Source organism: Ruditapes philippinarum, unplaced genomic scaffold, assembly GCF_026571515.1.
Source record: "Ruditapes philippinarum isolate M1 unplaced genomic scaffold, ASM2657151v2 ctg4443_1_1_1_1, whole genome shotgun sequence".
NCBI classification, from domain to species: Eukaryota; Metazoa; Mollusca; class Bivalvia; order Venerida; family Veneridae; genus Ruditapes; species Ruditapes philippinarum.
Window position 1 is genome coordinate 72,349 of NW_026852099.1, and position 17,946 is coordinate 90,294.

Here is a 17,946-nt window from a genome sequence, read left to right on the forward strand (position 1 = left end):
GATTACTGCCCCCCACTGGTTAAAAAATTTTTTTCAAAGTCAAAAAAACCCCGGGCCCCCAAAAAAAATTTATAAAAAAACAGTTTTTAAAACCTTTGAAATTTAAAAAATTGGGAAAATTGGTTTTTCTTCTTTCCCCCGAAAAAAATTTAAATTTAAATTCTGAAAAAGGGTTTTTGCGGGATAGGGGAAAAGGGGAAAATTTTAGTTTTTTTTTAACCCTTTTTCAAACCCAAATTTTCAAATTTTTTTGTCATTTCTAAAACCCAAACGCCGGGATAAATATAAAGGGAACCCAAAAATTTTTCGGGGGGCCCCGGGGAAAGGGTTTTCAAAAATATTCTTTTCCCCCCACCTTTCCCCCCCTGACCCTTTCCTCCCTGGAACCCGGGTTTTTCCTAAATTTTTGGGGGGAACTGTCTTCAAATTTTTCAAATTAAAAAAAAGTTTTCCCCCATTTTTTTTTATAAATTTAAAATTTAATTTAAAAATTTAAAAATGATAAATTTAAAGGGGAAGTTTTTAAAACCAATTTAAAATAATTAAGGAAAAAAAAAAGATTTTTTTTGAAGTGTTTAGAGTTAAAAAATGGGTAAGGTTTTTTATAAAATTATAAAACTAGGAGGAAAAAAAAAACTTTTATGAAAACCCTTCAAAATGTTTTAATTCCCTGTTTTTTAATTTTTTTAGGGAAACAAAACCAAACAAAAAAAAATCGGTTAAAATTAAATTAAACAAAAAAATTTTAATTAAAAATTAAAACTAATTTTGAGAAAAAAAATATTTATTGGAAGGGAATTTTTAATTTTTTTAAAAATTTGTAAAAATTTTTTATCAATTTATATAAATTGAAATTAAAAAAAAAATTTTTTTTTTAAAAATATAATAATTTTAAAATTTTATAATTTAAAGAAAATAGTTAAAATTTTTCTTTTTTTTTTAATTTAGATTGGGAATGATAAATTTTTTAATGTGTTTTAAATCAATTGAAAAAAAATTAATTTAAAAATTTACTTGTAAGGGTAATTCATAAAGGGTTTTTTTTTTTTATTATTTTTTTTTAATAAAAAAAAATAATTTAAAAGGGGAAAAAATGATTAAAAAATTTTTAAAGGGTAAACTTTTTTAAATGAAGAAAAAAGGAGGTTTCAATACCCGGGGTTTTCCAAAAAATGTATCGTAAAATTTGCTGGGCAGTTTTATAATTAGGGGTTTATTTAAAAATTTTTTTCCCCAAGAATTTTAAAGGGTTTTAATTTTGATTAAAAAAAGCTGTGGGGGAATGTTTTTAAGAAAAAAGATTTTAGTTTTTTGGTTTTTATATTTGTTTCCCAATAATGGGTAAAAGTTTTTTAAAAACAAATTTTGTTTAAAAAAAATAAACCCTGGGGGGTGGAGGTGTATATCGGTTTTATTTAAAAACCGGGTTTTTGGGGGTTTTATTAACGTAGGAATTGGGCCCCCGAAGGCCGGGGCCTGGGGGTGGGTTTTTTTTTGTTCGGGAATCAAAACGGGGCAAAAACCCGGGGTTTTAAATAGCCCCAAAAAACAACCTTTTCAGGGGCCATTTTTATTTCGGGTTCTTTAAAAACGATAAAAAAAAGGGGAAAAAAAACTAAGTTATTTTTCAAAAACGGGAAAAAAAAATTTCCCGGTTTAACCCGATTTTCCCTTTTAACCCCCTTTTTCGATTTTCGGGAACCCCCCAAATGTTGCGGAAAAAATAAAGAAAATTTCCGGGTCAAAAAAAAAGATAAAAGAAAAAACGTTATTTTTAAACAAAATTTTTTAACAATTAAAAAAATTACCGGTTCCCTTTTTGTGGGTTTAAAAATCATGGCCCCATTTTTTAATTTTTTGGTTTTGTATGAAAAAAACTTTTAAATTTTTTTTTATGGGGGGATTGTTTACTTAGGGAAAGGGCCCATTATTAGGTTCTTAAGGATTTGGGGGCCGTTTTCAAAACCCATTTATTAAAATGGGTTATGCATTTTAATTTTTGGTTTGGGGTTAGTGTATGTAGGAAAATTTTTTTTCGGTATTGTATAAAAAGGGAAAAATTTTACGAAAATGAAAAATTTTAAAAAAAAAAGCTTTTTTTGTTGCCCTTTTTTAAAAAGGGTTTGTAAACTAAAAGAATCCGAAGGGGGGAAAAAAATAAAAGCGGGGATATACAAGGTCCCTTTAACCCGGGGGTTTTTTTGGGAAATTTTTAACCCCCCAGTTTTTTTTTTTCTTTTCTTTTAGGGACAAAAAATCACGTGATGTTTTTAAAAAATAAAAAATATAAAGGGGAATGTGTTTTCATAACCCCGTTGTTTTTTTTAAATTATTTTTCCCAAAACATTTTCTTGTTTCCACCCTTTTTTTTCAAATATTTAAAAAAAATTTAAAAGGAAACCCTAAAATTGCTAGGGAAAACCCTTTTTTAAACATAATTAAAAGGTGTACCCCTTTAATCAAAGGGGCCAAAGGATTTTATTTTTAATCCCCCACAAAAAAAGGTTTTTGATAGGACTAAAATTAAAAAATTTAAAAAAAAGGGGGTTTAAAATTTACAAACCCCTTTTTTTAAAAGGTAAATTAAAAAATAAAAATAAAATGCAGTGAAATTTAAAAAAAAACATTCTTTTTTAAAAATTCCCTTTTTAAAAATTAAAATTTTTTTAAAATTTAAATCAAAAAATAAAATGAAATTTTTTAAAAATAAATTGGGGGGGGGAACTGTCTTGGGGATAATTTTAATTTGGAGAGAAAACCCTCAGGGGAAAGGAAAAAGGTTAGGGGAAAAAACCGTTTTAGGGGGGAAAGGGAAATGGTAAGGGAAAAGAATAATTTTTGGGGCAATTTTCCCCCCGGGGAAAAAAAATTTTAAGGTTTAAATTTTCAAAAAAAGAAATCTACCCTGATTTAATATTGGGTGAAAATTTTTATACAAAAAACAAGCTTTTCTTGATTTGCCCAATTTTTAAAAATAAATTTTTAAAAACAATATGGTTAAAAAATTTTAAAAAAAATAAATTTAAAATCACATTTTGGGTTTAATTCAGGAGAAAATAAATTTTTTTAAATACCCCAAAATTTTTTTTTTTACCAAATTCCCCTTTTTTGGGGGAAATTTTTTACAGGTTTCGCAGGGTTTCCCGGGACCCCCAAAGGTCAAGGGTTGTTGATGTTTGTAAACATCGAAGGGAACGGGTTTCCCCCTTTTCCCTTTTTTTTTAGTGGGCCCTTGGGAAAAATATGGGCAAAAATTTTGAATTTTTCATTTTTAAAAGAATTAACTAAAATAAAAAAATTGAGAAAAGGGTTCCCAAAATTTTACCCAAAAAAGGGAAAATTTTTTGCTTTTTTTTTAAAAAACGATTGTCGGGAAACTTGGGGTTTTGCCTTTTTCCTCCCCGTGCTAACCCAAAAAAAATTCCAAATTTTAAAATTTTCTTCAGGCTGAATAAGGAAAAAAACCCTGGCAAAAATGATATTATTACTTAAAAAACGGGAAAAATTTAAAACAAAGATCCTTTTTTCAATTTAAAAATTTTTAAATTTTTTAAAGGTTACATAAAAGTAAGGGAGCATGGGCAAAAATGGGGAAAAGCCGGGCTTTTGCAAGGTTTACAAAAGGATTTAAATACACCCTTTTTAACATTCATGGGGTTTTTGACCCCTTTTATAACGTTTTTTTCCAAAGGGCTAAATGGCCGTGGCAATGGGAAAAAAGGGTTGGGAAAATGGAGATAATGTTTTACAAAAATAAAAACTATCAAAGAAAACAAAGGGGTTTTATTTTTAACCAAGAACCTTTTTAAAAAAATTTTTGGGAAAGGGTTTATTGGAAAAATTCGGATAAATTTAGGGTTTAAAAAGCCAAATTTTTCCCAAAATCTTGGGGAAATAAAAATAAAAGCAAAAAGGGAAAAAACCCAAAAACTGAACCCCAAAAACCAGGAAAAATAAAGGTGGGTTTCCCAGTAGCCCCCTTTTTGGGGCGGGAAAAATGAAACAACTAAAATTTAATTTCCCAAAACCCAAAAACAAATAATTTTAATTTTTATCCCCTTTGGAAAAGGGTTTTTTTAGAAAATAAAAAAAAAAAAGGAAAAGGGTTTTTGTTTTTTAAACCCTTTAAACAAGGGAATTTTGAAAAATTATTTGGGAAAAAATACAGGAAAAAACCCGGATGGGGGTTTATGAAAAAGGGGTTTCCCTCAGGGAAAACCCAAATCAGTCGAAAATGCGAAAGGGGGGAAAGGGGTTTTTCAAGGGAAAAAATTTTTTTTTTTTATCAAAATTTAAAATCCAGGTAGTACGAAGTGTCCAGTCCTAAAGCTGAGAGAAAGAACTATTGGTTTGGCAAACTTGTATAACTTAATAGGTTGGTTTTGACAAACTAAGTTTATAGTGTATACTAGGTACTTCAATTATCGTAGGCGTTAATTTGTTGATTTTCATTCATTAATTGCTAAACCTTTGAAGATTTAAACAATAACTTTATTGATTAATTTATTATCAAAATTATTATATAAACATATGTATATATGAATGTTTACCAAACATTTATATATTGATAGTAAAAACACTATGATCTTATTAGCAAAAGATAAATATTAATTACATAGTATTTGAAGAACATATTTCTGCTTATAACAAGATAAGAATGATCAAGCTGATCAAGTATTGTTTTGAACAATTCTATTATTTATTTTAGAATTCAGCACCTCCTCAACAGACCCAAGTAACAGTTCAGCAGTTACATCAGGCTGGATTTACAAACTCTGCCCCACCATCATCCTGTAACATTGGCCAACATTCCAGCGTTCATTATACTACAAGAAAAGAACATCTCGGCACACTGATAACTCCTACTTCAAACTGTACTTGTAGTAACCCTAAGACAAATGGTGCAGACAATTCTAGTCAGTCTCAAAGGTATAAAGTGATTGCGGGACAACTTTCACGGACTAATACTAGCTATGAGCTCAGGCATGACAACTCTGATAACTCTAGTGAATGTGGGGACTTGCGTTACAGAACTCCAAGTCGACGAACTAATTCTGCCTCATCATCTAGGAGTAGAACTATAACAGGGAAATCTCCAACTAAAATCACTGTGCCTGCAAACCCTAACTCTCGTGCATATCCAGTTCAAGCTCTTACTATGTAAGTATCATTAGATTTTACATCAAGTAAAAAGGTCACTTTATTAATACATGATTTTATTGTGAAACTTCCATGTGTATGATATTTAATATCATACACATGGAAGTTTCACAATAAAATATTATGAAACCTACATGTATATGAAATTATTGTGTAAAGGCTTTTTGATTTCATTCTCTATAAATAAGATTCAATGTGGCTTTTGATTCTTTCACAAGGATTTTTTTTTGGCTTATTTTTTAGCCGTTATTGGGTCATATTCCCAATTGAAAATAGTATATTATCTTCCCAATCCACAGGAAAAAAATTCCCAATTGAAAGTTACAAAATAAAAATATTGAATAAAAATTCTAAAATCTTTGAAAATCAGGGCTGTTTCACTGTAATAGTGCTTAAAATGTTTGAAGATTTGCCATCCTAGACAGTTATTGTCTGCATCCATTTAATCAATGTAAAATTTCAATCATGCATTTTTCCCCAATTCTTAACAAAACACCGCTAAAATTCCCAATTCCATAGGTATGGGTCATGTTCCCAAAATCCCTAAAAAAATCCCTGTTTCATACATCATTACATGTGAGAATAATTCCATCTATAATCTTACTAAACATCAGTTGGTAGTAGGTACCACTCATTTGCTCTCTCATGTGCCTGAAACAATGCAAAGAAAGGTACCTGAGATCTTCCTCCACCAGTAAAGCTGTAAAGTCACCTTATTACATAAACTCAATTAAACAAACAATTAATCATTATTTGAAACATTCAGCTAAATAATTGTCTTTTAATTGTTTTGATTAATAGGAGAGAGATCATAATGCCATGCATAATTTTATCATTTTTCTGTACTAAAAATTACTAGATCAAGATGGAAAAAAAATTGTTGAAGATTAGTTTTCATTGACCATGATGTTACGTTCTAAAAATTTATGCATTGTATTTTGAAATACTTATTATAATTGTGAATTAGTTAAATCCCTTGTACTTCAAAGATTTTGAAGCCATAATTTAATTACTTGATTTGAAACAATTTGGTATCAAAATAGTTTGTTTACCTACAATATAGGAATTATTAAATGACATTTGGATTTAACTCAGGCTTTTTACTTGTATCCAGCCTCATAATTTTCACATGGTGTTTTAATTGCTTTGAAAAATGAAATAAATGTAACAACTCTCAAAATAAGTAGTTTTATTGAATTGATTATTTCCTTCTCACCAGTGATCTATACTGCAAATGTTCTTTTTTCCAGTCATTACACAGGTTTAAAGGCCATTTAATTAACAGCAAATCCATTACATGCTGTTGATTAACGGCTGAACTGATCAGTGTGGTTGTTTATCCAATAATCAATGGATTTCATTGGACGCTGATTATGTTATTTTATTGGCATCGTAAAAGGCTATGAAGGAATTGATAAAAGGGACACAAAAATCTCAATTAGCCGCTGTTAAGCTATGACAGTATATAATCAGTGCGTTAGAAAATCAATCTCAGGCTTTGTAAGGTAATAAATCCTTGAACATGCGTTAATATTTCATTTGTTTATTGACAAAGGGAAACCAATCTCTTTTATACTGTTTTTCGTTCTAGAATATTAGTGTTTTTATTGGCAATCTACTGTGATTTAATTACATTTTTTCTTTGCATTGAATGCTACTCAAAGTTTTATTTTCATGAACAGTTACGTCAAGAGTGTTTATCCAAAGGCTTTTGATGACCTTCCTTTCAAATTTTCCACAGTGACTTAATTGAGTTTTCTTCCATTCTTTGAGCATAAAGCACTGTTGACTTGACATTTGACCTACTGACCCCAAAAGGTATTCTTATTTTTGACTCGCGTTGACTATATGCATTTCTTATTTTTGTGTTGGAACCCTCATGACTGTATGCCATCTTATTAAAATCATATCCTAACTGGCGCTCCAGTACCTTTTGTTAGATTATCTAAGAGATAGATGGAGCAAAATGTGATGATCTGATTTTTATAAGATTGGACTGTATGTTTTTTTTTTGTACAGCAACCTTGATTGTTTTTTGCTATTTACATGAACAAATATGAGGGATTTTTTTTATCAGAACCCTCAAGATTTTGCTACTAAAACTATAACAATTTACGAGTGGGTATTGTAAGGGTGTCGTATTATTTCTATTTGAGTATGTAGAGTAGGTAAGTAAGTGTCCTCATAAATTACAAGAGATCTACAGAGTATTCCGCGGTAACAAAAGACAAACACACATGAAGATAGGCTTGTTTGAATAAAGATAATGTTCTTAAGTGAAAAACCAACATACAAGGCTAAGGTTTTAGACAGCTTGTAAATAACTTTATTTTCCTACCACTTTTCTCCCGTTTTTTTTTCTTTTAAAAAGAATTATGAACAAGAAAATTGTCTAAAAAGCGCAGTATTTGAATGAGAAGTTTAATTTTCTTCTGGAAAATTAGCTTGCAAATTTTGTTGTACGACTTTATTTAAATTTGTCTGGCAAATACTAATTTGAACCGTGTCATGACAAAACCAACATAATGGGTTTGCGACCAGCATGGATCCAGACCAGCCTGCGCATCCGCGCAGTCTGATCAGGATCCATGCTGTTTGCTATCAGTTTCTTTACTTGTAATAGGATCTGTAAGCGAACAGCATGGATCCTGATCAGACTGCGCGGATGCGCAGGCTGGTCTGGATCCATGCTGGTCGCAAACCCATTATGTTGGTTTTGTCGTGACACGGCTAATTTAAAGGTAATTTGAAGGTTACATATTAGGTATAATGATCGTGCATGCTTAATCTAATTGTTGTTGATAATGAAATTCAATGATAAACAACTCTTGACCTATACACCTTAATGTGATAGTTAAAGTTACATTATGGTACAACATGCACACATTCAATTTACTGTTCTTATAATTTTTTGTTCCATGTTTATATAGCTCAATGATCGTTCTATTTATAGCTCAAGGATAATAGATTTGTTTCATGAATATTTGATATACAATATAGAAAGTCATAGTATTATGTATACAGCTGGAAGATACCTAAGTAGGACTAAATGTTAAAGACCAAAAAAAAATTTTTTCTCTGTTACCACAATTTGGTATGTAAAAAAACTTTAAATCTAAAAAATTTTTAAGACTTAAATTTTATTTTTAATAATTTTTTCATGTTATATGTTGATTAAAAACTTTGCTTCTTTTACATTTAGACCCTTTTTTACCAAATTTTTTTTTTTCGTTTTTGACACTTTTTTACTTTTTTGTAATGACAATTATTGGACATTGGGAGCGTTCCCTTTTTTTTCATGTGATATTCCTTTTCTAAAAATTTTTGAACTCTTAGTACTTTTAAATCTTCCCTTTTCTAAGTAAAAAAAAATGATTCATTTCTGGGGCAAATCCTTTAATGTACCCCAGGTAAGCAATTTTTAAATGCAAGAATAATTTATGTTCTGAAGTAAAGGTTGGTATAGAAGTTAAATTTTAAAACTTGTGAAAATTTCTTTCATATTCCATTTTTGGCTTGTTCTTATATGATATATCTTACAGTAATAATAAATTAGCATAATACCCTTCTACTTTAAAGAAATGGCCAAGCTTTCTCCAACACCCTGGTCTAATTAAGCTACATGTATATTATGCAGGAAAGCTTGTTATGTTGAGAGGTCGAAGAGATAATTATGACATCATAACATACTGTGTTTAATTGGCTTTATACGGGGAAGTCAAAGACCGGGCCCGCGAAGCGGGTCCGGGCTTTGGCTTGCCCGGCTATAGACTACACGTGTATATTTAAAAGAAAATCAAATAAAAAACAATTAAAAAATATATAGAATTCTATACCTATCAACGAAATTTTCAGTGTCAGTTCTAGTCGGGGCGCCGCATTTACAATGTAACTCAATGATAATAGGCGGGGTATTCCGATAACGTACCAAATCTCAACTTTTCGGATAAATAATAATCGTCGAGTGTTCCAAGTGAAAACGGAAGCAGTGCATGTAATACCGAATGACACCTTTAAAACGGAAGGAATGAAAGGAATATTTTAACGACTTCCCCGTTCATAGGCTTTGCCTAATTTCATATTATAAAACTACATTGTAGGAAAACAAACAAAGTTATGAAACCCTTGTTTTAACATTATATATGTATTGAAGGCAGCCATGATTAAATATTTAGCATTTATAGGGTGAACAGTATAAATCACTGTTATCTGATTCAAATTGACAGAATCCAGGATTTTTTCCCAAGATTTTGAGAACATGACCCATACCCATGGATTAATTTATTTTGTTAAAAATTGGGAAAAATACATGAATGAAATTTAATTGCACTGATTAAATCACAGAATTCAAACAGTCACTGTCTAGGATGGCATCTTCAAACATTTAAGCACTATAACACTCTAAATGTTTTCAAAGATTTTAGAATTTTTTATTCAATATGCTTTTATTTTGTAACTTTTTATTGGGATTTTTTTCTGTGGATTGGGAAAATAATATTCTGTTTTCAATTGGGAATAATGACCAAATTTCGGCTATAAAATAATGAAGCCCCCCAAAAAATAATCCCTGGAATCCATTAAACCTGTAACCCTCCATGTCATACAAATGTATTAATACATTTATTGTAACTTAGATTCCTAAATGTCAGAAGGTCCATCTATGTGTCTATTGTATTTAAGGCAAATTTTCAAACTACATTTAATTAAAACAATCGGACATTGTTAAATGAGATCACAAGAAATACATGTAGTAATAAATCAGGGTATCGCAATTCATCTTAATCTAGATATCTAAAGATGAAAAAAATGTATTGCGGTTAACTATGTAATTTTAAATCTAATAAACTTTAACATAGGAGTTATTGTATGCAATTAATCGCTTTGAAGGGGGGGTTTTGAGGTATTGGATCAAATACAACTTTTGTATAAGATCGATAACTGATATATAACTGCTGGATTTACACGTCAAGTTTTAATACAGAAATGTTGTATATATAGGAGATTGGTGAAATAATAATTGTACTGTTAAAAGGGCATAGTCATTGTGTGTTTTGAGCCCTTATCCTTCTGAATTTATCCAGCTAAAAGACCATTATTTAAGATATATCAATGTCCAGCTTCCATTTTTGAAACTGTCCATTATCAATTTAAGGGATATTAAGGTGGATATTCAGTTGGTCAGTTAGCTAACAACAAAATAAAGCATGGTCAGACTGCACTGGTACTAGTGGCTTGCCTGTTTGTCTGGTATCACAAGCTTGTTGGTTTGGTACCTGACTTGTTTTCCTGGCACCACTTGCTTTCTTCGTACCACAAGCTTGCTTGTTCTGCTGGTATGTTATCTCTAGCTTGTCTGGTTATATTAGCTTGTATGGTTACACTTAAACTTGTGTGTTATCTCTAGCTTGTCTGGTTATATTAGCTTGTATGGTTACACTTAAGCTTGTGTGGTATCTCTAGCTTGTCTGGTTACACTATCTTGTGTGGTATCTCTAGCTTGTCTGGTTATATTAGCTTGTATGGTTACACTAGCTTGTGTGTTATCTCTAGCTTGTCTGGTTATATTAGCTTGTATGGTTACACTTAAGCTTGTGTGGTATCTCTAGCTTGTCTGGTTACACTATCTTGTGTGGTATCTCTAGCTTGTCTGGTTATATTAGCTTGTATGGTTACACTAGCTTGTGTGGTATCTCTAGTTTGTATGGTTACACTAGCTTGTGTGGTATCTCTAGCTTGTATGGTTACACTAGTTTGTGTGGAAATCTTAGTTGCCCTTTTAAATAAAAGCTTTTTAATCGTTAAACCAAAGTTGTTTTGGTATAAACAAAGCTTTCAAAACTAGTTTTGTATGATTAAAACTATAGGTTTTGTATGGTATTTTTAGTTTTTAAAAAATGTGTTTTTAAAATCTACCCTTTATGGTTCTCTAGCTTGAAATGGTATCAAAAAAGTTTAAATATGGTTACAGTAAATTGTCGGGTTTTACCAAAGCTTGTATGGTATTCTATTTTTGTCTGGATGGTTTATAACATTTTTGGTGGAGGTTTTACTTTTTTTTTGATACCTTCTTAAAGGGGTTTGGAAAACCGTTTTTATTTTATCGGGTTTTAAATTTTTCCCAATCCCTTGGGTTTCGAAATTTACTTGGGCAACCAAATTTTACACTAAATTTGCGTAAACTTTTTATTACTTGGATGCTAAGGTATCTGGTACCATTTAGATGCTTATTTTGTACTTACGGTACTTGAATGCTTGTATTTAGTTGTCCCAGTGACAGTTGATCAGATTTCACTGCAATAAATGAAGTCAGTATAGGATCATATTTATCTTAAAACCCTTTTTATCTCATTGATTTTTTACTATGTCACTGTTTTTGTTGTTAATAAAATACAAGATTAATAGGGAAAATCTTTGGTTTAGATAAAATGAGCCGCGTCACGACAAAACCAACATAATGCGTTTGCGACCAGCATGCATGGATCCAGACCAGCCTGCGCATCCGAGCAGTCTGATCAGGATCCATGCTGTTCGCCTACAAACCCTATAACAAGTAGAGAAACTGATAGCGAACAGCATGGATCCTGATCAGACTGCGCGGAGGCGCAGGCTGGTCTGGATCCATGCTGGTCGCAAACCCACTATGTTGGTTTTGTCATGACGCGGCTCAAATAGAGTTGTTTAATCATTTAAATGCGAACTAGATTATTGACGTAGGTAAATTTTCTTCAACCTAAATGATCCTTTTGATAATAAACATTCTGCATGTTATTTGAATCGATGATCTCGAGTCAATGGTAAATCTTTTAAATTCATATGTATAGTTATGTCATTCAAAATCATATCTTGTTTGATGGTTTTAATATTATGATTTTTTATGCTGACTTTATCATGTGGAATAAGCAAGCTTTATAGTGAAGGCTTTTTGTAAAATTTGTCGCAGTGAAAGTCATTGAATGTTGTTGTTTTATTTTTTTTCAAAACTTTTCATCTATCAGAGCTGTTAAAGTCTTTATTCTATGGAAAAAAGTTTGGCTTCTTATTTGAATAGGAGATAGAGGTACAAGTAGGCCCTATTATTATATAAGAAGAAATAATACAAAATAAAGACATTAAATGAAATTTGATATGACGGTATTAAAGCAACTTATATATTTACAAAAACATTCTCTCTCTCTTTTTTTGAAGGTTTTACAAATTTCTTTACACATGTTGTTGAATCTTCCTTGATTACTTAAATTTCTTTATTGTAAAGTAGAGTTGTTTTTTTAAATATTCTTGTTAGTTTTTTTTTTTGTTTTTTTTTATTTCGGAGTTGTGATGTAAGCTTACATAGGCTTTATAATCAGCCTTCCCTCTCCTTGCCCCTTCCCCATTTGTTTGACCACCAGAAAAAAATACAGCAACAAAAAAAGAGTAGGAATAAAAACAGCAAACAAACTTGAAATTGTAATTTTTTATATATTTATATATATTATATGACCAGGTGTTTACTGCAGTATGTCGGGTTGTTTAAAGACAGTCGTAGACGTGGGTTTAATAAGATTACGGATTAAAGTTTAATTGATCGAAATGTAAATAACATTTGTAAAAAGAGCCTTTTTGGGGGCGTGTATTTTTAAATATTTTCTATATCTTTTTCAAAAAGGGGGGGGGGTTAAAATGAAACAAATCCAATTTTTGGAGAAAACTTTAAAATGTTTTTTAAAAAAGATAAAATCCCATACAAAAATCCTTTTGTATTAAAAAAATTTTAAATTTTTTTTTTTTTTGTAAAAGTGAAAAGAATTTGTTTTTTTTTAAAAAATTACAATCGCTGTGTTTTTGAAAATGTGAAAAACAGAAAGTAGAAAATGCATAAAAAGGAAAACCTTTAAAAATTAAAAATTTGGGGTTTATTTGATAAAAAATTTTAAAAAAAGTTTTTATTCGCACAAAAATTGTAGTCTTTTATATAGTTAACTGTAATAGACTTTTTTTTTGACATGACCCTGAGAAAACTTGATAGACAAATATTATTATACACTGTTTGAGAGTAATGCTTAAAAACATCCATTGTTAATTTCAGATAATTTTTTTTTTATTTAAAGCATGAATGTGACATTATTTGCCATAGAAGTAGCAAAATGTGAACAAAGTAGTTGTATGTTATTGACCTCCCATCACCATATTTTTACTAAGCTGTACAATAAGCTCAATAGGTAGAGTATTGGACTGTGAATTTGGCGGCCAAGGTTTGATTCCCGGACGGTGCAGGTCACTTTCGTTGTGATTGATCATGAAATCTTTTCTATGGTCATACACACTGTACCTCTGCTCTTGTATGTACAGAAGCAAAAGACGATTCACTTTATTTGTGTAATGTTTAAGAAACTTATAATAATAATTAAACACCAAAAATTAAAAAAAGAAAGCTTTTGAGAAATGAAAATCAATGTATTTCTGGGGCATCTTGGGCATTTAAGTAAATTATTAGTCCCTTAGCTAAAAAGGACAAAATATTATATATTCTATATTATATATTGTGAAATTGATAATGTATACACTCTATATAATGTATTATATATCTTTGTTTGTTTGAACAGGTCTTATTTGTTTGTATCAAACTTTGTTGTTTTCTGAAAACTATCTTCTACCTCATTTCTCATGCAAGCAGTTTGTTTTGCAGTTTAAAGATACAAATATTTTTCAGGTTATAAAAATATCAGAATATTTCATACAAATTATTTCATGAAATAATTGTTTTCTAGAGCTTGGAGGCTGCAACGGTAAGAACATGTTAAATATAGGGTTGTCATTGCTGTAAGATATAGTTTATAATACTAATGTTATGGTTCAGAAATCTGGGGCTCCTATAATGAAAAATTAATGGAGACTCACTTTAACATTGAATTGAACATTACATTGTTGCTGTCATATAATGCTGTACCCTAACAAGGCTTATAATTTACAGCATACAACACTAAATATCTGAAATGGACTTGTCCATCTTTCAGTGTGGACAAAACCATTCATCCTATTAAGGGTAAAATTTCAAAATAAGAACTGACTGAATATGAAAAGCAAATTTTTTGGACAATGATCAGAATGCAGGGTCACAGTGCATGCAGGGGGTGATTTGGTCGAGTGAGACTATAAAACTAAACTTACCGTAATACTGTTAGCTGTAATTCCGGTTATGTACGGGACAAGGGGCTTGAATGATAAAAGTGCACCCCCTTACCAAACAGAATGAACTTCACACCCATTTATTTATGATTATGAATGAAAAATGTAAGAATAGGTCGGAAAAAAAATGATATTAATTTTGTCTATTTTGTGATCTTGATTTCTGCAAGTGTCTAGAGGTACTGCTCCAACACGTCTGTACAGAGTTAAATCTGATCTTGGTCTGCACTGGTAACATACCGGTAGGTATATACGGTTGCCACCTGACAGAGCAGTCTGAAGGTTAATAAATTATGGGTTGTGTAAATTTAGAAATTTCATGAAGAAAAACCTTACATTACATTGGGTTTTTTTTTGTTCTGACTCTCGTTGCAATGGGCCACTCTGGGTCCAACTAATTTGGAATTTTTAAAGCCATTGAGAAGTTTTTGTCCAACAAGTTAGAATAAATTCAGGGATTACCGTAAAATTCCTATTAAACGCCCCCGGGAGCTAAACATTTTCCAAATCGGGGGCTATTAATTTTTTTTAATTATTACAATACAGTTTTTCCTAAATCCAAAAATCACTGTAAATACATTTAGTGTTAGCAAGTGTTGGTAATAACATTAAAAAGTGTTAATAATTATGGCTTTAATTATGAGTTCAGCACTGATAAATAGATTGTTTTCCTTATCAAAAGGCCTGGGGGGCCTTTATTAGGGGAGGGGCGTGTATTAGGAATTTTACGGTATATTTAAATCACGATCATTCAAAATTATCGTCAGTTATCAATCCAATGACGCCTCTATGATTTTACATATCTCAATTTACTGTATTTTCTGAATTACAATGTATTATATTATATAAGCAGTTTTCATAATCTCTACATAGTTCTTTTAGTAGTTCACTTTTCATTATTTCATACAGAAAAATGCACTTTTCTACATTCAACTTTTTCTTACAGCAAAAGTAGATGACAGATTGCTTAAAATAGCTTACTTACATGATTATTACTTTCATTTTCTGAATAGTTCAAGGATTAAATAGATATTATCCAGAACTCATCAAAATGTGGGTTTTTCTCTGACTTATATTCCAGTGAGTGGTACATACAAACTTTTACAGTTTAATATAATTATTACGGCTAATCACAGTGCACTAAAAAAACTGATCAACCTGTAATGCATATTGCATTTATTTTTAGCTCGACTATTCAATAAGAATAAGTAGAGCTATTGTAGTCACCCGAGCGTCGGCGTCGGCATCAGCGTAACCACTTATGTTAAAGTTTTTGTAATAGTTTAAATATTTTCAAAGTCCATTGACATATGGCTTTTAAACTTTGCACACTTGTTCACCATCATTACCCCAACCTGTAAACAGTAGGAGGTAACTCTATCAAGCATTTTGACAGAATTATGCCCCTTTTTCGACTTAGAATTTACGTTAAGTTTTTGTAATACCTCAAATATTTTCAAAGTCCATTGACATATGGCTTTTAAACTTTGCACACTTGTTAACCATCATTACCCCAACTTGTAGACAGGAGGAGGTAACTCTATCAAGCATTTTGATAGAATTATGACCCTTTTTCGACTTAGAATTTACGTTAAAGTTTTTGTAATAGTTTAAATATTTTCAAGGTCCATTGACATATGGCTTTGAAACTTTGCACACTTGTTCACCATTAATACCCCAACCTGTAAATAGGAGGAGGTAACTCTATCAAGCATTTTGACAGAATTATGCCCCTTTTTTGACTTAGAATTTACGTTAAAGTTTTTGTAATAGTTTAAATATTTTCAAAGTCCATTGACATATGGCTTTGAAACATGTTGAAAATTTATACTCTTCTTTGAGAGCATAATAGGACTCTCTCCAAGGCCTATAACTGTATTATTGATTTAATGAAAAAAAATTGCCTTTTTCTTTACTTAGAAAATTTTACCTTTTAATCAAGGCTTTTTTTACTATCAAGCACTATATATTAAAGAATAGTCGAGCGTTGCTGTCCTACCGACAGCTCTTGTCTATATATTTACCATTAATTTGTGCAACACCGCAATCTTGTAATTAAAATGTTTGTACCTCTGATAGAGCAGAGAAAATCCCAAAATACGGTATTCTGAATTTTGGAGTTAAATTGTAACTCTTTATTGTACTGATAATGTCTTAGCTAAAAATTAGTTTTACCAATAAGTAATATTTGTTTAAGAAATTGATGAAGTTCATGTTTTTTATAACAATTCCTTAAGTGAATAACTGTAAAATTGAATGAATCACAAATTAAAGATGGATTTTGAAATGTAAATAAAATTTCTTCAAAATCTTAAAACCACATTCGGTATTACTATCTCGTAGAGACATCTTTGTTTTATTCTTCTTAAAATTATGCTAGATTTGTTTCCAACTTTCTTGTTTCTTTTATTACATTAATTTGTATTTTATTTTTATTTGTTTTGATAATACTTTTTAGACCAAATTAAAAGCTTAATTGTGGCTCACCTGGAGTTGATGAATTGTCATGTATTTTGTTTAAATATGTAGGGTTGTCATTAAGTGGCAGCTGGAAACCAAAATGACAGCCTCAAATGCATTTTGGGCTGCCTCAAAACTAAGAAAACCAAATTTTTCCGAAAACTGTCGCAGAAAAATAAATTACCCCCAACTGTTGCAGAAAAAAATAAATGACTGCTAACATAAATGACCTCAAACTTTCGCGGCCTGTCGCAGAAATTAATAAATGGCCTCAAAGTGTCGCAGAAAAATTTTGATGACATTTGTAACGCTGAGATGAATGGCAATGAACTAACAATTTCTGTCTACTTCAGTTATTGCTAAATCTGTATAAAAAAGACTCATCCAGACTAAGTGGCCAGCTTTTAGTTTGAAATAGTCCATAAATTTGAGGGATTTTATTTTAAGATTTTTGACTGCATGTACTGTCTGAGTAAGATCTGACTGATGATCAGGCATTAATCATCTTTTAGTCTTTCAACTGTTAGACATTTTACTCTCTCAAAGAGAGGTCCAATTTTTTCATTGAGTCACTTTGAAACTGTGAGAATTTTTTCTGGTCAAGGTCAAAAAGGTTAAAAATAAGGTCAAAAGGTCAAATCAAAAGAAAGAGCTGGTTAACTTTAACATTTGGCCATATTGATAGTTGGATAATTTAGCCAGAATTATTGTTTTGATAAGATTATGCCTAAGTTCACAGAATCTTTGGTGGACAATTATAAACTAGGTCAAAATGACTTAGAAATCTATATTACATTGTATGAAACTTGAATGTTTATACATTTATAATACAGATACTGAAAGTAGGTCACTCATAAGTGCTGTTAAAAACTAGGTCACAAGGTCAAATCATTGTAAATGTAATGAGAACATTTTTGTCCATTTTCAAACAGACTAATACTCTTGTAGTACACTAGAGATGTATTAGACTAAGTATTTAAACCAGAGGTATAAACACTATATAATTATAATAGTATTTTTATAAATGAAGAGAAATAAAATTTTGATTTATTAAAAATAAGTATAATGTATGTCTCATATATTTAAAGGTTTTGATTGGATGTATCAACAATGATTTATATCAAGACAGATATTCAGGACCATTATTATAGAAATAAAATG

General features: G+C 30.5%; 1 protein-coding gene across 1 annotated transcript in view; it reads left to right on the forward strand.

Annotated features, from left to right (window-relative positions):
- The first annotated feature begins 3,577 nt into the window (after positions 1-3,577).
- Positions 3,578-17,946, forward strand: part of LOC132749171 (uncharacterized) — a 37,296-nt gene continuing 22,927 nt past the window's right edge. Inside the window, exons 1-2 of the mRNA XM_060738880.1 lie at positions 3,578-3,613; positions 4,709-5,160. Coding sequence (XP_060594863.1) covers positions 3,578-3,613; positions 4,709-5,160 — 488 coding nt within the window. The remainder of the gene's footprint in view (positions 3,614-4,708; positions 5,161-17,946) is intronic.